General features: G+C 46.0%; 1 protein-coding gene across 2 annotated transcripts in view; it reads left to right on the forward strand.

Moving 5' to 3' along the window:
- The first annotated feature begins 4,689 nt into the window (after positions 1 to 4,689).
- NIPAL2 (NIPA like domain containing 2) overlaps positions 4,690 to 15,365 on the forward strand; it is a 75,843-nt gene continuing 65,167 nt past the window's right edge. Inside the window, exon 1 of one of the 2 annotated variants that reach the window (XM_054020304.1) lies at positions 4,690 to 4,932. In XM_054020304.1, coding sequence (XP_053876279.1) covers positions 4,816 to 4,932 — 117 coding nt within the window. In that variant the 5' untranslated portion in view covers positions 4,690 to 4,815. The remainder of the gene's footprint in view (positions 4,933 to 15,365) is intronic. The other variant, XM_054020305.1, reaches the window with a different exon arrangement.

A 15,365-nucleotide genomic window follows, 5' to 3' on the forward strand; every position in this document is an offset into this window, starting at 1 on the left:
GAGAAAATATGTTGTATGCCTGTTAGGGAGAGAAAATGTATTTCGTATTCAACAAACAAATCTACAATGTTTTAGATTATTATTTAGAGTGTTGGAGAGCTCAATCCTGCTCCATTGAAATGAATGGGAGTTTTGCCATTGACTTTAAGCGGATCAGGATTAAGTCTAAATTGAGAGAGTAGAGAAGATAAAAACGAAAATGCAAAGGACCAAAATCTCTGGACTGTGAGTGAAAGAGAGTAAAGGGCAAAAGCCTTCTCTGGGGTCTGTAAAACGTATCTCTGCTCCAATGCTCTTTTTTTCCTTACATTGATAGACATCCCAAAGGGAAGCAGCTCGCAATCAATACTGTAGTTGAAATCAAACCAAAATGGCAGTTATCAAATGTAAGCCAGGCAAAAGTACAGCACTGATGACCTACACTACAGATTTCAAAGAGCATTATTCTTGGAAACGTTCTGCAGTACACTTGTGTTCTGTGCAGGATGTTTCCTCAGAACATTTAACTCTAAGTGGAATGACGTTTTACAAATTATTAAAAATAAAGTGATATTCGACTAATTGCAGCTGCTGGAAGGAGAGACTTTCTGCTATTGGCAGGTGGCAATTGAACTGAAATAGTTCAATATTACTCAAGTGAATTTGACCCTTCCTCAGACTGTAAGCTGGTATAATATAAAAAGAAGTTTGAGACCTATTACATATCCAATACCATCTTCAATTCTAAAAATCAGTGTAGTGTTAGAGCATAGACAAGAGGGGGTGAAATGGCTGGGGACCCTAGAATAATGCTTCCATCACTACTAGCATTGCACTGTACCAACAGCAGGAGAAACTCAGAATATGCTCAGCTACAGAGAGCCCGTCACCACCATAACAACAACAAGGAGTCCGGTGGCACCTTAAAGACTAACAGATTTATTTGGGCAAAAGCTTTCATGGGTAAAAAAACCACTTCTTCAGATGCATGGAGTGAAAATTACAGATGCCGGCATTATATACTGACACATGAAGAGAAGAGGAAGATCACAGTCATGTTTTTATTTCAAGTGATAAGCTGATGAGAAATGAGTGATCTATGACAATGGTCCTGTGCCTTGCAGGTTTATTTTGAGGGTCAATTCAATGTATTTTATGCCGCCTCCAAATTTTCGTTATGCTGCCAATTCGTGCATTTTTGAAAATGGGGAACTGCATTGCAGAAATTATTGGCAGCTGAGATGGGGACCAATGTGGCTTTTGGCACCCAGGAAGGGGTTGGAGGTGGTTTTGGTTATCCAAGCAGATGAGGTTTTTGGCACTAAGCATGGGAAGCATCAACTCCTTCCCTCCCAACTTGGGGCAGAGACAGAGATAACTTTAAATATGGGAATAGGAGCTGGATTTGGATTTGTGTTCTCACCCCAGCAGCTGCTCCAACTGCTCTCTGGACCTGTATCTGCCATTACATCCAACAATTACAAACTGAAAATGACAAATAAGAACATTAGCTGTTTCTGCTAAAATGATCTGTCTTGAAGTAGCTAATGTTGACATTTAAATTGTCCCTAGCCTTTTAGGTTAACAGAAGAATGGAGGCCATTCACAATTCTCCCACAGCTATTATTTCAACTCTTTCTAAACGCAGGCAAACATCAGTTGCATCAGTTTACATTCCATACCCATTTTGAAGGCTACTTTGCAACCATAAACCAAACTGCCTACAGACAATTTTTTTAAAATGCAAGCTTAGATTCCAGAGCACAATTATGCAACATTTTTAAATAATCTGCAATTATGCAGCCATTCACATAGCCATGTAATAGAGAAAAGAAGCTCCAGTAGAATGTACTTATTTATTCATATCTATAAGCATCCCGGAATTTACAAAGTACTCACGGGAATTGTTATCACAGGAACTGGTATTTCAAGTTAGACTGTACACATTGAATCACTGAAACAAGATGTTTCTTAGTATTGAATTATTTAACTGAATAAGTGGCTTTTAGAAATAGGGTCAATGAAGAATCAGTTTTAGGCATGCACAATAGAAAACTAGTTTGTCTAGAATACTAGTATTGACTATGTTTGTTCTTACTGGCTGCTTGGAATAGTCTTCCTGTCATAGACCACCAAACTTCCTTTCTTTTTTTTTTTTCAAATGCTCCTTCAAGCCCCCCTCTGTGTTCAGGATTTTTTAGCCCAACCCACTCAACCCTTGTAATATTGAATAATTTAACCTATGGAACAGGGCATCTCCTACATTTTCCATTATTGTCACGGCAAATCCCAAAGGAAAGTGACCTCCTTACAAATTGAACACCACCTGGACTGAACTCTGGCAAGATGCTTAAGGTAGCGTGGCCTGGTTGAGTATTTACTTCCCGTCCATTTGGCAATCTAGTCCTGCCACTGAAGCTTCTTGATGCCCACTGAGCACCAGCCATGAAGAGGCAATCATTGTTACACATGCTTGGAATTCATCCATTTTCCATCCTAATAATACCTCCATACCAAGAAAGCTACCAAAACTGAACCAGTGATGATGGAAGTAGTTGCTAGGTTCACCTTCAAATATCCTCATTTCTGACCACGTCCTGTCACTTGATTTGGGGCAGCTAATGAAGACTATATGAATCAGAAATATCAGTCTGGTGTTCTCCAGTCTGTCTTAGCACCCATAGTTCACCGCTATACAACAGAGTTAGTAAAACTATGGTTCTATAGCATGACATCCCCCCCCCCCCCCCCCAGAGGCTGCTGGCAGCAATTGCTTACATAGAAAAGTAGCAACAGGACAATCTGTATTTTATCTTTAGCTTAATGTATTCATGTGTTCTGTCCTTGCTGAAAGCAGCTAATCACACCTCTCTCTGCCCCCTGCATCTGTCACCTGGGCTCTGCCCCTCCTTCTCTGCTGCTCAGTTCCCTTATACACGATGCTCAGTCACCTGCTGAAAGTTCATTTCTGCACCTGCTCCCCGGGACATATTGCCCAGCTGCCTAGTTCTCTTCACCCCTGCGTCTCTGGACCCTCCCTGCTGGTAGGTGGGAGCTCCAGTCTCACTGGGTGCTCTGGAACTAAACAATGAATCCTATTTTCTCTCCTCCAGCTCTGCAGATTGTGTTGTTGTATCCACCTGTTGGCTCTCATCTGAGATTTAGATTATATGCTCTTCAGAGCAGGGACTGTATTTTCATTATGTATTTGTACAGTGTCCAGCACAATGGGGCCCTGGTTGGGGGGGCCAGAGGTGCTCTGCAATACAAATAATAAGTGCAGCCTGAATGGCCACCAGTGCCCATGTGTGTCATACAAAAGATGTTTCAGAGGTGCACACTGCTAATAATGCTGCTGTCACTTGTATCTCTGGGAGCACTGCTCAGCAAAACAACAGTACCTGAGAAACAACATGGAATGAGGAAGGGATGCCAACCTAATTATTCCAAGAGTTTTCTCACAGTATACCTTCCTGGGCCATTTCACATAAATGAGGCCAACAAGCAAGATTTCTAGCCACAGCAGACTGGCAGATGGACAGTGTAAACAATAATTGCCCAAGGGTATCCAAGATTCTCTAGTTCTCCGATAGTCATGTGTCTATAGAACTGTTCAGATTATGCTCAGTTACATTCTCTACAAATCCTAGGATGCAACAGCTCTGCCTTTGGTTCTCAATATAGAGCCCTCTCTGCTACTCTGTGAGACCATGTCTATCCTCCTGTGATTGTCAGCCCCCCACAACCCTTCTTTCTTCATGATCCCCCAAATGTCTTGACCTCCTTTAAAGCCCTCTCAATCCTTTAACTTCACTTCTATTCCCTTTTTCCACTACAGTGATCAAAATTTGTCCAGAGGAATTTCAGACTTCATCTTTAAAACCCAATGGACTAGTTTCCCCTTACAAAACCAGAGTTATTTACATTTTGTGCACACTTCATACACACACTCCAATTTAATCTCATTCATTCATGTACAAAACCATCCTACTGAAACTGAGTAGCCCTTTAAGAGGAAAAAAGTTGGGTGAACATATGAACAAGGGTTTACATGCACCATCAAGTGTATTTGCCCTTGATTATTACTTACTATCCCATTGAAAAAGTTTCACTTGTCTAGTCACTGAGCAGAAATAATACCATGTTGTACAGGTGACTAATCAGACATTGCAAATAGGTGAAGTGACATCTTGAAAACAGACCCATCGGCTGAAATCTGTTCACATAAATTATTTGGAAAATACTTACAAATAATGAATAAGATCACAGAAATAACAGTCTGTGCAAATGACTCAGTACTAAAAAAGAGCTAAATTAATTGGATAGTTTATTTGCTATGAATAATCTGACCAGCCTAAATTATTAGAGTTAGTCAATGCTCAGTGGGTTGTGAAAGAGTTAACCTAGCAGGCAGCTGATACAGAACAGGGGTAGGGCACTGGGACGTCAGAGGGGGGAGAAATGGTCGGAGTGCTGTGCTAGGAGCAGTAAAGCTAGCTGAAAAATTCCTGCATTTGGCTTTGTTGTTATGCTACCCCCTACAAATTTGTATAGGCAACAAAACAAGTCATAGCCCCCCCGCCACCCCCATACACCTCCAAGTTCCCCAGTGTCCCAGCAGTAGCTCTCCTCCCTCCCCCGACTCTACATACACCTGTGCAATGTCCGGGCAGCAGTAGGTGCAGAGGAGTGTGTCATACAAGCAGAATTTCCTACTCCCAAACCGTCCCGAACCAGGAAGTGACTGTAAAGTCTTCACGCTCCTCTCCTGATAGCAACACGTCCCCGCCTGCTCATGGCACTGCCTGCAGCGGAGTCCCCCTGGGGGCACAACTGATGGCTGGAGAAATGCACATCCTGACCATATTAGACCATCTGCCCTGGAACTCCACCTCTGCGGAGCAAGGGGCCAGAAATGGGTCCCAATCCAACTTTTGGTACAATACAAACAAGGTAAGCCAGGGCGTGTTTGACCCAGGAGGGCTTAGGAGTGGGAGTGCCAGACAGAACCAAGGAGAGGGGGAAGGAGAGCCCAGTGGAGTTTATTACAGGAGTTACTACAGTTTCACAGGAAGTTTATTTTTGTTACCTCATGTTACTTGCTTTAAAGAGCTACTCTTAAGCAATTTACACCTGCTTTTCATTAGTTAATTAATCAGCATTCAGCCTCCACTCCCTTAGCTCTGGACACCCCTCTATCCCCAAAGCATAGGACACTGAAAGATGCAAGAAATAGGCACTTACTAACCTTCACAAGGATAGACAAATGTTCTCCTATGATAGTTTAGGGTGTAGCTATTTTTTTAAGTGCCAACACTGTGCTTGGTGCTGTATAGGTCACAAAATGGAGACCGGCCCTGCATTTTAGAGCTGACAACTTGTTAGTACATCTGCTAATAATAAAAAAGCTTTCAAGGCTGATTACATACCTTGGCCTCCTCCCTTTTTATGGATTCACAAACTGTGAAGTAATGGAGGTTAATAAACACGCTATTCTGTTTGGATGAAAATTGAGCTCCCTTTTTGTAATGCAAAGTTCTTAATCATTACTGGAGACCGTCCTTTTTACATTTGATTTGTAAAGAGCTACTACCCCTCCCCACAAAATGTCCCAACAATAGATCATACTCCCCTACCCTGATTCTGCATTCACCTATTGGGCAGGTATCCTGGCAGCAGTTAAGATAGATAGAGGCATGTGTCAGACAGTCTCCTATTCCCAAACCAGTGAGTGACTGTGAAGTCTACACAATTCTCTCCTTTGAGTAACTAGTCCTCTCCAGCGCTGGTTGTGCCTGGTATTGCTTGTGGCAAGACTGCAGCGCTTACCCAGGAACTGGGCAAGTGAGAGCCAGAACTTAAGTGATGCCTGATGATGGCAAAGAGATAGCTGGTCTATGGCATTCAGGATGTCTATTGGGGAACTACACCTTCAGGGAACAGGGGGGTGGCAATGGATCGTTGTCTGACTTCTGGTCCAACACAGGCAAGGTAAATAAAATGACTTGCAAGGTAGGAGGGAGTTCAAGTGAGTTTAGAAGCTAGAGCCCAGGAGCCCAACTGAACTTGCTGAGCTACGCAGGGAAGGTAGTGCAGAGGAACTGCTGCTGTGACACAAGGAGTCACCAAGTGCTTATAATACGAGGCTACTCTGTTTTACTCTCTCTAATGCCCAGCCCTGCTTTTGTTTTTTTAGGGGATGGTTATTTAAGTATAACTGTTGTTGTTATTGGTTAGATAAAAGATGTCAGTACTCTTGGAGTTTTGAACTGTTTTGTGGAACATTCTATCACTTTAATTTGGACACCAGAACATGCTCTTTGGGAAAATACTTATTCTTTCTGTAGTCCCAGTTTTACAAGTAAACTGAGGAACAAGGGAAATAACATTAGCTAGATCTAGGGTTGTGGGGACAGTGTGTGTGTGTGATATATATAATATTAAAAAAATAAGACTAACATGATGTATGCCCATCATTGGCCTGATCCCTCTGCTTGTGTATCTTAGCCCTTTCCCACACCTTTCACCTGTCTATTTAGGCCACAGTTGTACAATGAGAAGTATGGACGTGCATCCCTGTGCACATGGAGCCCACTGAAGTCTATGGAGCTTGGTGTGCAACTCCTTGCAGGAGCAAGCCTTGGATTGTATTCTTTTTGCTGCAGGGACTGGATCTTCCTGTGTGTTTGTACTGCACCTAGCACAATGGGGCCCTGATCCTGATGGGGGCTTCTGGGCAGGAGGACAGTTAATAAGAAATAATGCTTATCAAGATATGGGTATTGTGAGGCCTAAACCATGGTATGTAAAGCATTTTGAGGTGTTCTGATTATATCTCCCAGACTTCAGTTCCCAAACTGTTGACCTTTTCCCCTTTTCAGTTTGCCTCTTTGGAAGTATTGAAACTATTTCCTGTTTCCTTTTTTGGAAAATGGATAGTCCCAATTTTGTTTGTGGACTGATGTCCTTTTTCAGAACCTCATGGGGCGGGCCCTGAAGGCAGGTGATCTTTGACCATGTATAACAAAAGTATAGGAACCTTTTGTTTTATAGAGAAGTGAATGATAATGGCTGAGGCAGTTTATTGTTAGTTTAGAAAAGTCCATCGAGACAGAATCATATATTCTCACATTTTCCCTGTGTCTGCCCTGTACTACACATTGTTACATACTGACATGTTTAATAATGGATTCAAAATGGATTAAATATGCATTTAGTTACCTGTAACATTGCTTGACAAACTATTGTCACCTTTTGGGAACTTGTGACTTATTGCAGTCATTCCCTAACTTTTTAGTAGGGCAACCCACCCACTGCATTTGTCTCTTTTTTTGTGTGTGTGTGTGCAACCCACCCAGGGTCCACATTCATGGGGGTGGAGGCAAAATCATAGGCCAACATCTTCATCTTCTGTTGCCACTTCCTTCTCGCTCCACCACAGGGCATTGACTGCCCTCAGTATCACCTTCCACCCTGGGGGAGGGAAGCTGCGATCGGCAGCACTTTGGCGGCAGCACTTCGGCAGCAGCTCCACTGCACCACTTTCTTCTTTGGCAGCAGGTCCTTCCCTCTGAGAGGGACCGAGGGACCCGCCGCCGAAGAGCTGGACGTGCCGCCCCTTCCCCTTGGCCACCCCAAGCACCTGCTTGCTGTGCTGGTGCCTGGAGCCGGCCCTGATTGCAACCCTAATCCCTACCTAGTATATGTGTGTGTGTCTGTGGCCGGGGGAGGCTGGAGAGCGAGCACACCCCATGTTCACCCTTACTCCTGTCCCACACCGCTGGGCCTGGCTTCCCTCTCTGGGCATTGCAGCCTGGGCACCCCCAGAAATTTTTCACGTGGTACACACAATTGAACCATTCTCATTTTCACTTGGCATAGCGTCTACACACACTCTTTTATCTTACATTGGGCACAATGCAGCTAGGCCAAACTCCCTTCTGTCCACCTCCCATGCTCTCCGTTGCCCCTCTGCCAGTCGGCTCCCTTCTGTGGGCACTCACCGTAGTTCCCCATACTTGTAGCATGTCTTCAGGCTGTCACTGAACAAGTCCTGCAAGCAGAGCAAAGGGGACATGGGGTGCTGGAATCGGGGTGAGGCCAGATAGGCTCCCAGGAGGGAGCCTTGGTGCAGGAGCTGGCCCAACGACAGCAGCAAGGAGGAACAGTGCTGCCTGCTCAGGTTTGGCCTTATGGCCCTGCATCATGACGGGGGGCACCAGGGCTAAAACTGAGTGAGTGGCATTGCAACCTGGTGCACGAGGGTCACAACACTGCTCAGATTTGGTCTCGTGGACTCTCCATCATGGGGGCCAATATTCTTGCCGGCAAGTTGAAGAAGTATGGGCTGGATGAATGGACTATAAGGTGGATAGAAAGCTGGCTAGATCATCGGGCTCAACGGGTAGTGATCAATGGCTCCACGTCTAGTTGGCAGCCGGTATCAAGCGGAGTGTCCCAAGGGTTGGTCCTGGGGCCGCTTTTGTTCAATATGTTCATTAATGATCTGGAGGATGGCGTGGACTGCACCCTCAGCAAGTTTGCAGATAACACTAAACTGGGAGGAGTGGTAGATATGCTGGAGGGTAGAGATAGGATACAGAGGGACCTAGAAAAATTAAAGGATTGGGCCAAAAGAAATCTGAGGTTCAACAAGGACAAGTGAAGAGTCCTGCACTTAGGACGGAAGAATCCCATTCACTATTACAGACTAGGGACCGAGTGGCTAGGCAGCAGTTCTTCAGAAAAGGACCTAGGGGTCACAGTGGACGAGAAGCTGGATATGAGTCGACAGTGTGCCCTTGTTGCCAAGAAGGCTAATAGGATTTTGGGCTGTATAAGGAGGGGCATTGCCAGCAGATCGAGGGACTTGATCATTCCCTTGTATTGGTGAGGCCTCATCTGGAGTACTGTGTCCGGTTTGGGGCCCCACACTACAAGAAGGATGTGGAAAAATTGGAAAGAGTCCAGCGGAGGGCAACAAAAATGATTAGGGGACTGGAGCATATGACTTATGAGGAGAGGCTGAGGGAACTGGGCTTATTTAGTCTGCAGAAGAGAAGAATGAGGGGGGATTTGATAGCTGCTTTCAACTACCTGAAAGGGGGTTCCAAAGAGGATGGATCTAGACTGTTCTCAGTAGTACCAGATGACAGAACAAGGAGTAATGGTCTCAAGTTGCAGTGGGGGAGGTTTAGGTTGGTTATTAGGAAAAACTTTTTCACTAGGAGGGTGGTGAAGCACTGGAATGGGTTACCTAGGGAGGTGATGGAATCTCCTTCCTTGGAGGTTTTTAAGGTCAGGCTTGACGAAGCCCTGGCTGGGATGATTTAGTTGGGGTTGGTCCTGCTTTGAGCAGGGGGTTGGACTAGATGACCTCCTGAGGTCCCTTCCAACCCTGCTATTCTATGAAATGTGAGTGGACAGTGGGGCACACAGGGCTGCTCCTCTTTACTGCTGCTGTTGAGCTGGCTCCTGCACCAGTACCTGAACCAGACCAGTTGGAGCTCAGGTTGGGCCCCGCAATGAATTTGGCCCTAGGCATGTGCCTAGGGCCTTGGCTACACTTGGCAATTCACAGCGCTGCCGCGGCAGTGCTATGAAGCGCAAGTGTCACGCTGCCAGCGCTGCGAGAGCTGTCTCGCAGCGCTGCAAATACTCCACCTCTCCGAGGGGAATAGCTTGCAGCGCTGTGAGTGAGCGTGCAGTGCTGCAGGTGCTGATTACACTGGCACTTTACAGCTCTGCACTCGCTGCGCTCGGGGGAGGAGGGGGGCGTTTTCACACCCCTGAGCGCAGCAAGCTGCAGCTCTGTACAGCACCAGTGTAGCCAAGGCCAAGGTTTCCTATGCCTTAATCTGGTCCTGCAAATGGTACGCACCCTGCGTAATGTGCATACATTTGGGGGTACCAGTGCACAGCACCAGTCAGGTTTGGCCCAGTCATCTTTCTGTCTGTCATGATGGAGGGGCAGCCTGTCCAAACCTGAAGGGAGCTGCAATTCTGTGCACCAGGTTGCAATGCCTGGAGTGGGGAGCTGGGCCCAGCCCCACAAGACAGGAGCCACCACTGCAGGGTGAGTGCAGGTCAGGTTTGCTCTCCGACCTTCCCACCGGGACATGCATTTTCCCTGGGACTGCTACCCATCTAGAACCTTCCAGAGACACTATTTGGGAAACACTGTCCCAGGGTATGTCTTCATTAGCAACATTAAAGCGCTGCCAGATAAGCGCTTTGACATGGACGTGTAGTCGCAGTACCAGTGCTGGAAAAGAGCTCACCTCCAGGAGGAGAGGGGAGTAGCTACCAGCACTGGGAGCATGGCTCCCAGCACTGTAGCACTGTCTACACTTCCACATTACAGCACTGAAACTTGCAGTGCTCAGGGATGTGTTTTTTCACACCCCTGAGCAAGAAAGTTGCGGTGTTGTAAAGTGGCAGTGTAGACAAGGCCCCAGTCTTTCTAGGCTTGTCTACACTGAGTTAATTGATCACCAGTTAACTTGAGGTAGTTAACGTTTGTAAAGGCTCCACTGGATACTCCCTAGATGTTTATTCCAGCGTGCAATGTCTGTGGTTTATTCCGTGGAGTGCAGGGAATATTCTCACTGTCCTGATTGCAGAATTGGGACTGCTGTGCTCCATGAGATACACTTGTGCACCTGCATACAGCATCACTGAAGTCCAAGGGTTTTCCCCCAGGAAATGTGGCAGGATTGAGGCTGATGTGAGTTATCAGGAAAATGGGAATGCTCTCCTTTCTCCCCCGGATAAAATGTCTACTAAAAATGAATAAATGTCTCAAACCATGCTTTGCAAAGTACTCCCTCCTCATTCACAGTTTCTTACGTGTCTGGACTATGAAACTTTATACTTGACATTTTTAGTTCTCTGCTTCAGGGGAGTGGACAGAATTTCCTTACGTACCATATTTCCCAGTACTCCTAATGCAAAAATATGCTCAGACTTTAAAAAAGCAAAACAAATTCCCCTTTTGGGATCATTCCTGGGGAATTTGAATGCAAAAGATTACTGTTAAAATTAGGAATGTAAAACCTGGTTTATAATGGAACAGTTTTGCAACCTTCACTAGCGCAGTTTCTACCAGTGCTGATGTATATCACTCATTTCTTTTCTTGTATTGTGACCACCATTCTGAATGAAAGGGGACTGTGCTGTTTATCTGCCATGCCATATAATTAAAATCGCCTAGTGAGGAAGTGTGGCCTGCTGTTTATAAATGCACGGCTGGGAGCCAGACAGGCTTCTAGATGAGCTTTCAGGCTCTGCCAAAGACTTGGACCTTGCATACCCAGGCAGAGCCTCACTAAAATCAACAGGGGTCCAGACGAAAAGGTGGTGCTGTTTTCATGAGCAATATCCTCTGTGGGGTTATCATAGGTACTTGATATGGTAGGGATTGGCAACATCTGGCATGCGGGGCCAGGTCAATTTGTTTACCTGCCGCGTCCACGGGTTCGGGCGATCGCGACTCTCACTGGCCGCTGTTCGCTGCTCCATGCCAATGGGGGCGGCGGGAAGCGGTGGCCAGCACATCCCTCGGCCCGCACTGCTTCCCGCCGCCCCCATTGGCCTGGAGCCAGTGGGAGCTGCGATCGGCCGAACCTGTGGACGCGGTAGGTAAACAAACTGGCCCGGCCCGCCAGGGTGCTTACCCTGGCAGGTCGCATGCCAAAGGTTGCCAATCCTTGTGATATGGAATTGCTGGATTAAACATTTAAGAGAGTTGTATAAGTATTATGGGTGAGATTCTGTATGAGCACAGAACTCACAGCCCTGAGGAATGGGGGGCTAACGTGGCTATAAGTCACCTTGGTGCCTTCCTTCCTAGGCTGCTCTGGGGACTGCAGAGACCACCAGCATAATTTAGACAATTCCATGGGCTCGCTGCCTAGGCCACAACCCCACCCAAAATATCTGCAGCACTGCATGCTGCTTTCCTGCCCAGGACATCCCATTCCTAGCCACGCTGCCAGTGCACCCTCTATGCCAGAGGTTACCAGGGGTCCACATTGCCTGCACCAAGGGAATCCTCCACAACTGAATATGGGGCTTTTTAGGATCCGTTTATGCTGCCTCAGCCATTTCCTACCGCATAAAGGGGCAGGAGCTGGGCTGAAGATCTTGCCCTCTTGCCTTATTTCCTTTTATGCATATCCTAACAATATTTTTCTAAAACTGTATATAGCCTATATTGCAGCAGTCAATCTTTCTTTCTGAATTTGGATACTGTGGTCTATGTGATATGATTGTTTTCTCTGTATTGAACTTGTAAAATTTCTTAGAGCAGTTGTCTTCAGGGACAGCTGGCATTTTGTGAGGCAGAAATGATGCAGCATGTTACAGAGAAGGCACATATTGTGCTCTCTCTTGGAGATTTTATTTTTGTTTGTTCTTGCTTTTCCCTTGCTCTAAAACAAACCATTGGGATTGGAAGCATGTGACTGCTCCTTGTATATCGGGGGGGAAAAAAAACATAATGAGGCTATCATGGAGTTGGCTGAAAAATGGTAGTTTTGTGACCATTTATAAAACAATATTAGTACCACAGGTTTAAAAAGGAACAATTCTGCATTTATAGGAAATTTTTCACAGCCGTGTACATTTTTATTTATTGTTTGTTTGTTTTAATTCCCTTCCACTTTCACTTTTCCTTTTCTCCCCCTTTTTCCAAAGGTGGAAAAAAAAGGAGGGAGGAGAGAAATTGGAAAACCAGAAACTTTATTTTTTTGTATGGGGAGGGGGGTTTGGAACAAAAACTTTTTGAAGAAAATTAAAATTCCCCTGGCCTCCCCCCCCAAAAAAGAAAAAACAACAACAAAAAACAAAAACCCTTCCCTTCCCATTTCAATAAAGGACATTTTACAGTGAAAGGATCTGATGTTAAAAGCTTCCATTCAAAAAATGTTGACCAGTACTAATTATTACTTGTATAAAATCTTTGAAGGCACTCATAGAGTTTAAGGCCAGAAGGGACTATTATGTAAGGGGACTGTTGCCCCCTTACTAACATTCAGTGGGGGTGTTTTGGTTGGCTAGCTCCCAGCACTAAAAGGGGAAGGGTCGATGGCAAATCAGAAGCCTGAGACTGACAGTCCCCAGGAACAATAAGTTCTAGTAGCACGGTCCGGGCCTGGTTGAGTACCCTACCATGGCTGGAATTGAAGAACTATGAACCTAGTTTGCTGAACTTCAGCGCAGATTATCAGACCAAGCGGAGGCATTACAACAAGCTAGACCTGAACAGAGAGAAGCCTTATCGCTGGCCAAGGCAGTAATAGACCAACAGACAGCAGAAGCTAAGAAACCCCCTACTATTTATGTCCCACAGGAGCGGAAGGTCACGGAGTTTGGTGGCTTCCCGACTAGACCAGGAGACATTACAGTAGAGGAGTGGGTCAAGTCTGTAAGGCGGCTCTGCGTGTGCTAAGAGTACCTGAAGAAGATCATGTGGACTTCATAGAGGAGCACCTCAAGGGCCAGGCCAAGGCCACAGTAAAGTTCATGCCAGTGGCAGACAAGAAAGATGTGGAAAAGGTATTTGAACTCCTCCTAGAAGTGTATGGAGACAAGGTACCTATTGGAACCTGACTAAAGGAGTTTTTTGAGAGAAAGCAGGAGCCTGGTGAAACTGTCCGGGCATACGCATATGACCTCCAGGAGAGAATGAGCAAAGTGGAGCGGCGAGACCCTCAGCGAGTTCCAGACCCAGATACGGTTCTGAAAGAGCAGTTGGTGCTGGGGCTCCGTGATGACTCCCTCCAACGTGAAATGAAAAGGAGGTTTAAAGAAGAGCCCAGTAAGAAGTTCTATGAACTCATGCAGGCTGCCATTATGTGATCAGAAGAAGAGGAAGTTCCTGTGGCAGAGACAGCCAAGACTAACCCCCGTACACGAAGTGGCGACCTTGTGAATGCAGCTGCTGGGGAAAAGGCCCTGCCCCAAACAGAGCTAACATTGGAAAGCTTAAGTGAAGCTACCCAAAAACTGGCGGTCCAACAGGGGGAGATGCTGAAAGTGATGACCGAGTTGATGAAAGAAAAAAATCCCATTAGTATGCCAAAGTATCCAAGGTACCGGGATCCCGAAGAGCCCCACTGAAGGACGAGCTGGGAAGATACATTTGTTACACTTGTGAAAGGCCAAGACATACTAGCCAAGAATGTCCACTGAGAAGGAGAATAGAGTCTCAGGCATTTGAAACCAATGGGGCACCAGGAACAAGTGGTCCATGTACAGTAGAAGGCCAAGCAGTGGCAGAAGGATTCCTAGGCCTGTCCTTCGTGGAAAATCCCTCTGCATACAATGTTGAGAGGAACATGGGCAGTGCCAGCATATCTAGTGACTTCTGTAAGCGAGCATTTGGAGACTGTCTAACCGCTGAAGTATGTATAGCAGGGATGAAGACCAGATGTTTGTTAGATACTGGCTCAGAGGTCACCACCATTACTGAGTTGCATTTTCAAAAATATTTGAAGGACAAGGACCTGACCATGCACAGCACACGGTTTGTACGTCTAACAGCTGTTAATGGACTGGCAATCCCAGTGGTGGGGTGCCTTGAAGCAGACATAGCGTATATGGGCCAGACTCTGCCAGGAAAATGCATCTTCATCCTGAAAGACAAAGCCTCAAAAGGGAGCCATATTGGAGAAGGAGTCCCAGGGATTCTAGGAATGAACATCATTAGTGAGCTGAAGGAGCTACTCTTACCAGGAGAAGGAACCAGGAGGATGAACTGTCACGAGCACTCTATGAAGAATGCTGTGCTGAGTAGAGTAGTGGCTCGAGCAGAGAGGCAGAGTCATTCCCTGGGCCCCACACGGCATATTGGAAATGTTTAAGTGGGCAGAAAACGGAAGACTATTATTCCTCCTTGGAGAGGGAAGATCCTTGACGAACACTGCTGTTTACCAGGAAATGAGCTGCAGGTGACGAGGGAGAAGGGAGGACGAGTTACCTTTCTTCAAGAAAGATGTGATGGGAGACTGCCAGTTCCAGTTCAAGAGGTACACCCAGGGCTGATTCCTGCACATGTGGCTAACATAAGGGCGTTGCCAGAGAAGCATCAAGAAGTCTTTTCTAAGGATGAGGTGACCAATTATGATGACCAGGTCAAAGGTCACCATGACAGGCTGAAGACAGCCTGGAAAGTTGCTCTCAGTACATCTAAAGACACAGCCCAAAGTAGGAAAAGGACTTATGATAGCAAGTCCAGTGGGGTTCTCATCAGATCTGGTGACTGTGTACCAGTTCGTAGCCGTAGACGCCGGAGATGTAATAAAATACAGGACAAATGGAAGCCAAATTCCCCACACTGTGGTCATCCACAACAATCCCGAACTGCCAGTGTACGCTAACCAGCC

This window comes from Malaclemys terrapin, chromosome 2 (assembly GCF_027887155.1).
Source record: "Malaclemys terrapin pileata isolate rMalTer1 chromosome 2, rMalTer1.hap1, whole genome shotgun sequence".
NCBI lineage: Eukaryota > Metazoa > Chordata > Testudines > Emydidae > Malaclemys > Malaclemys terrapin.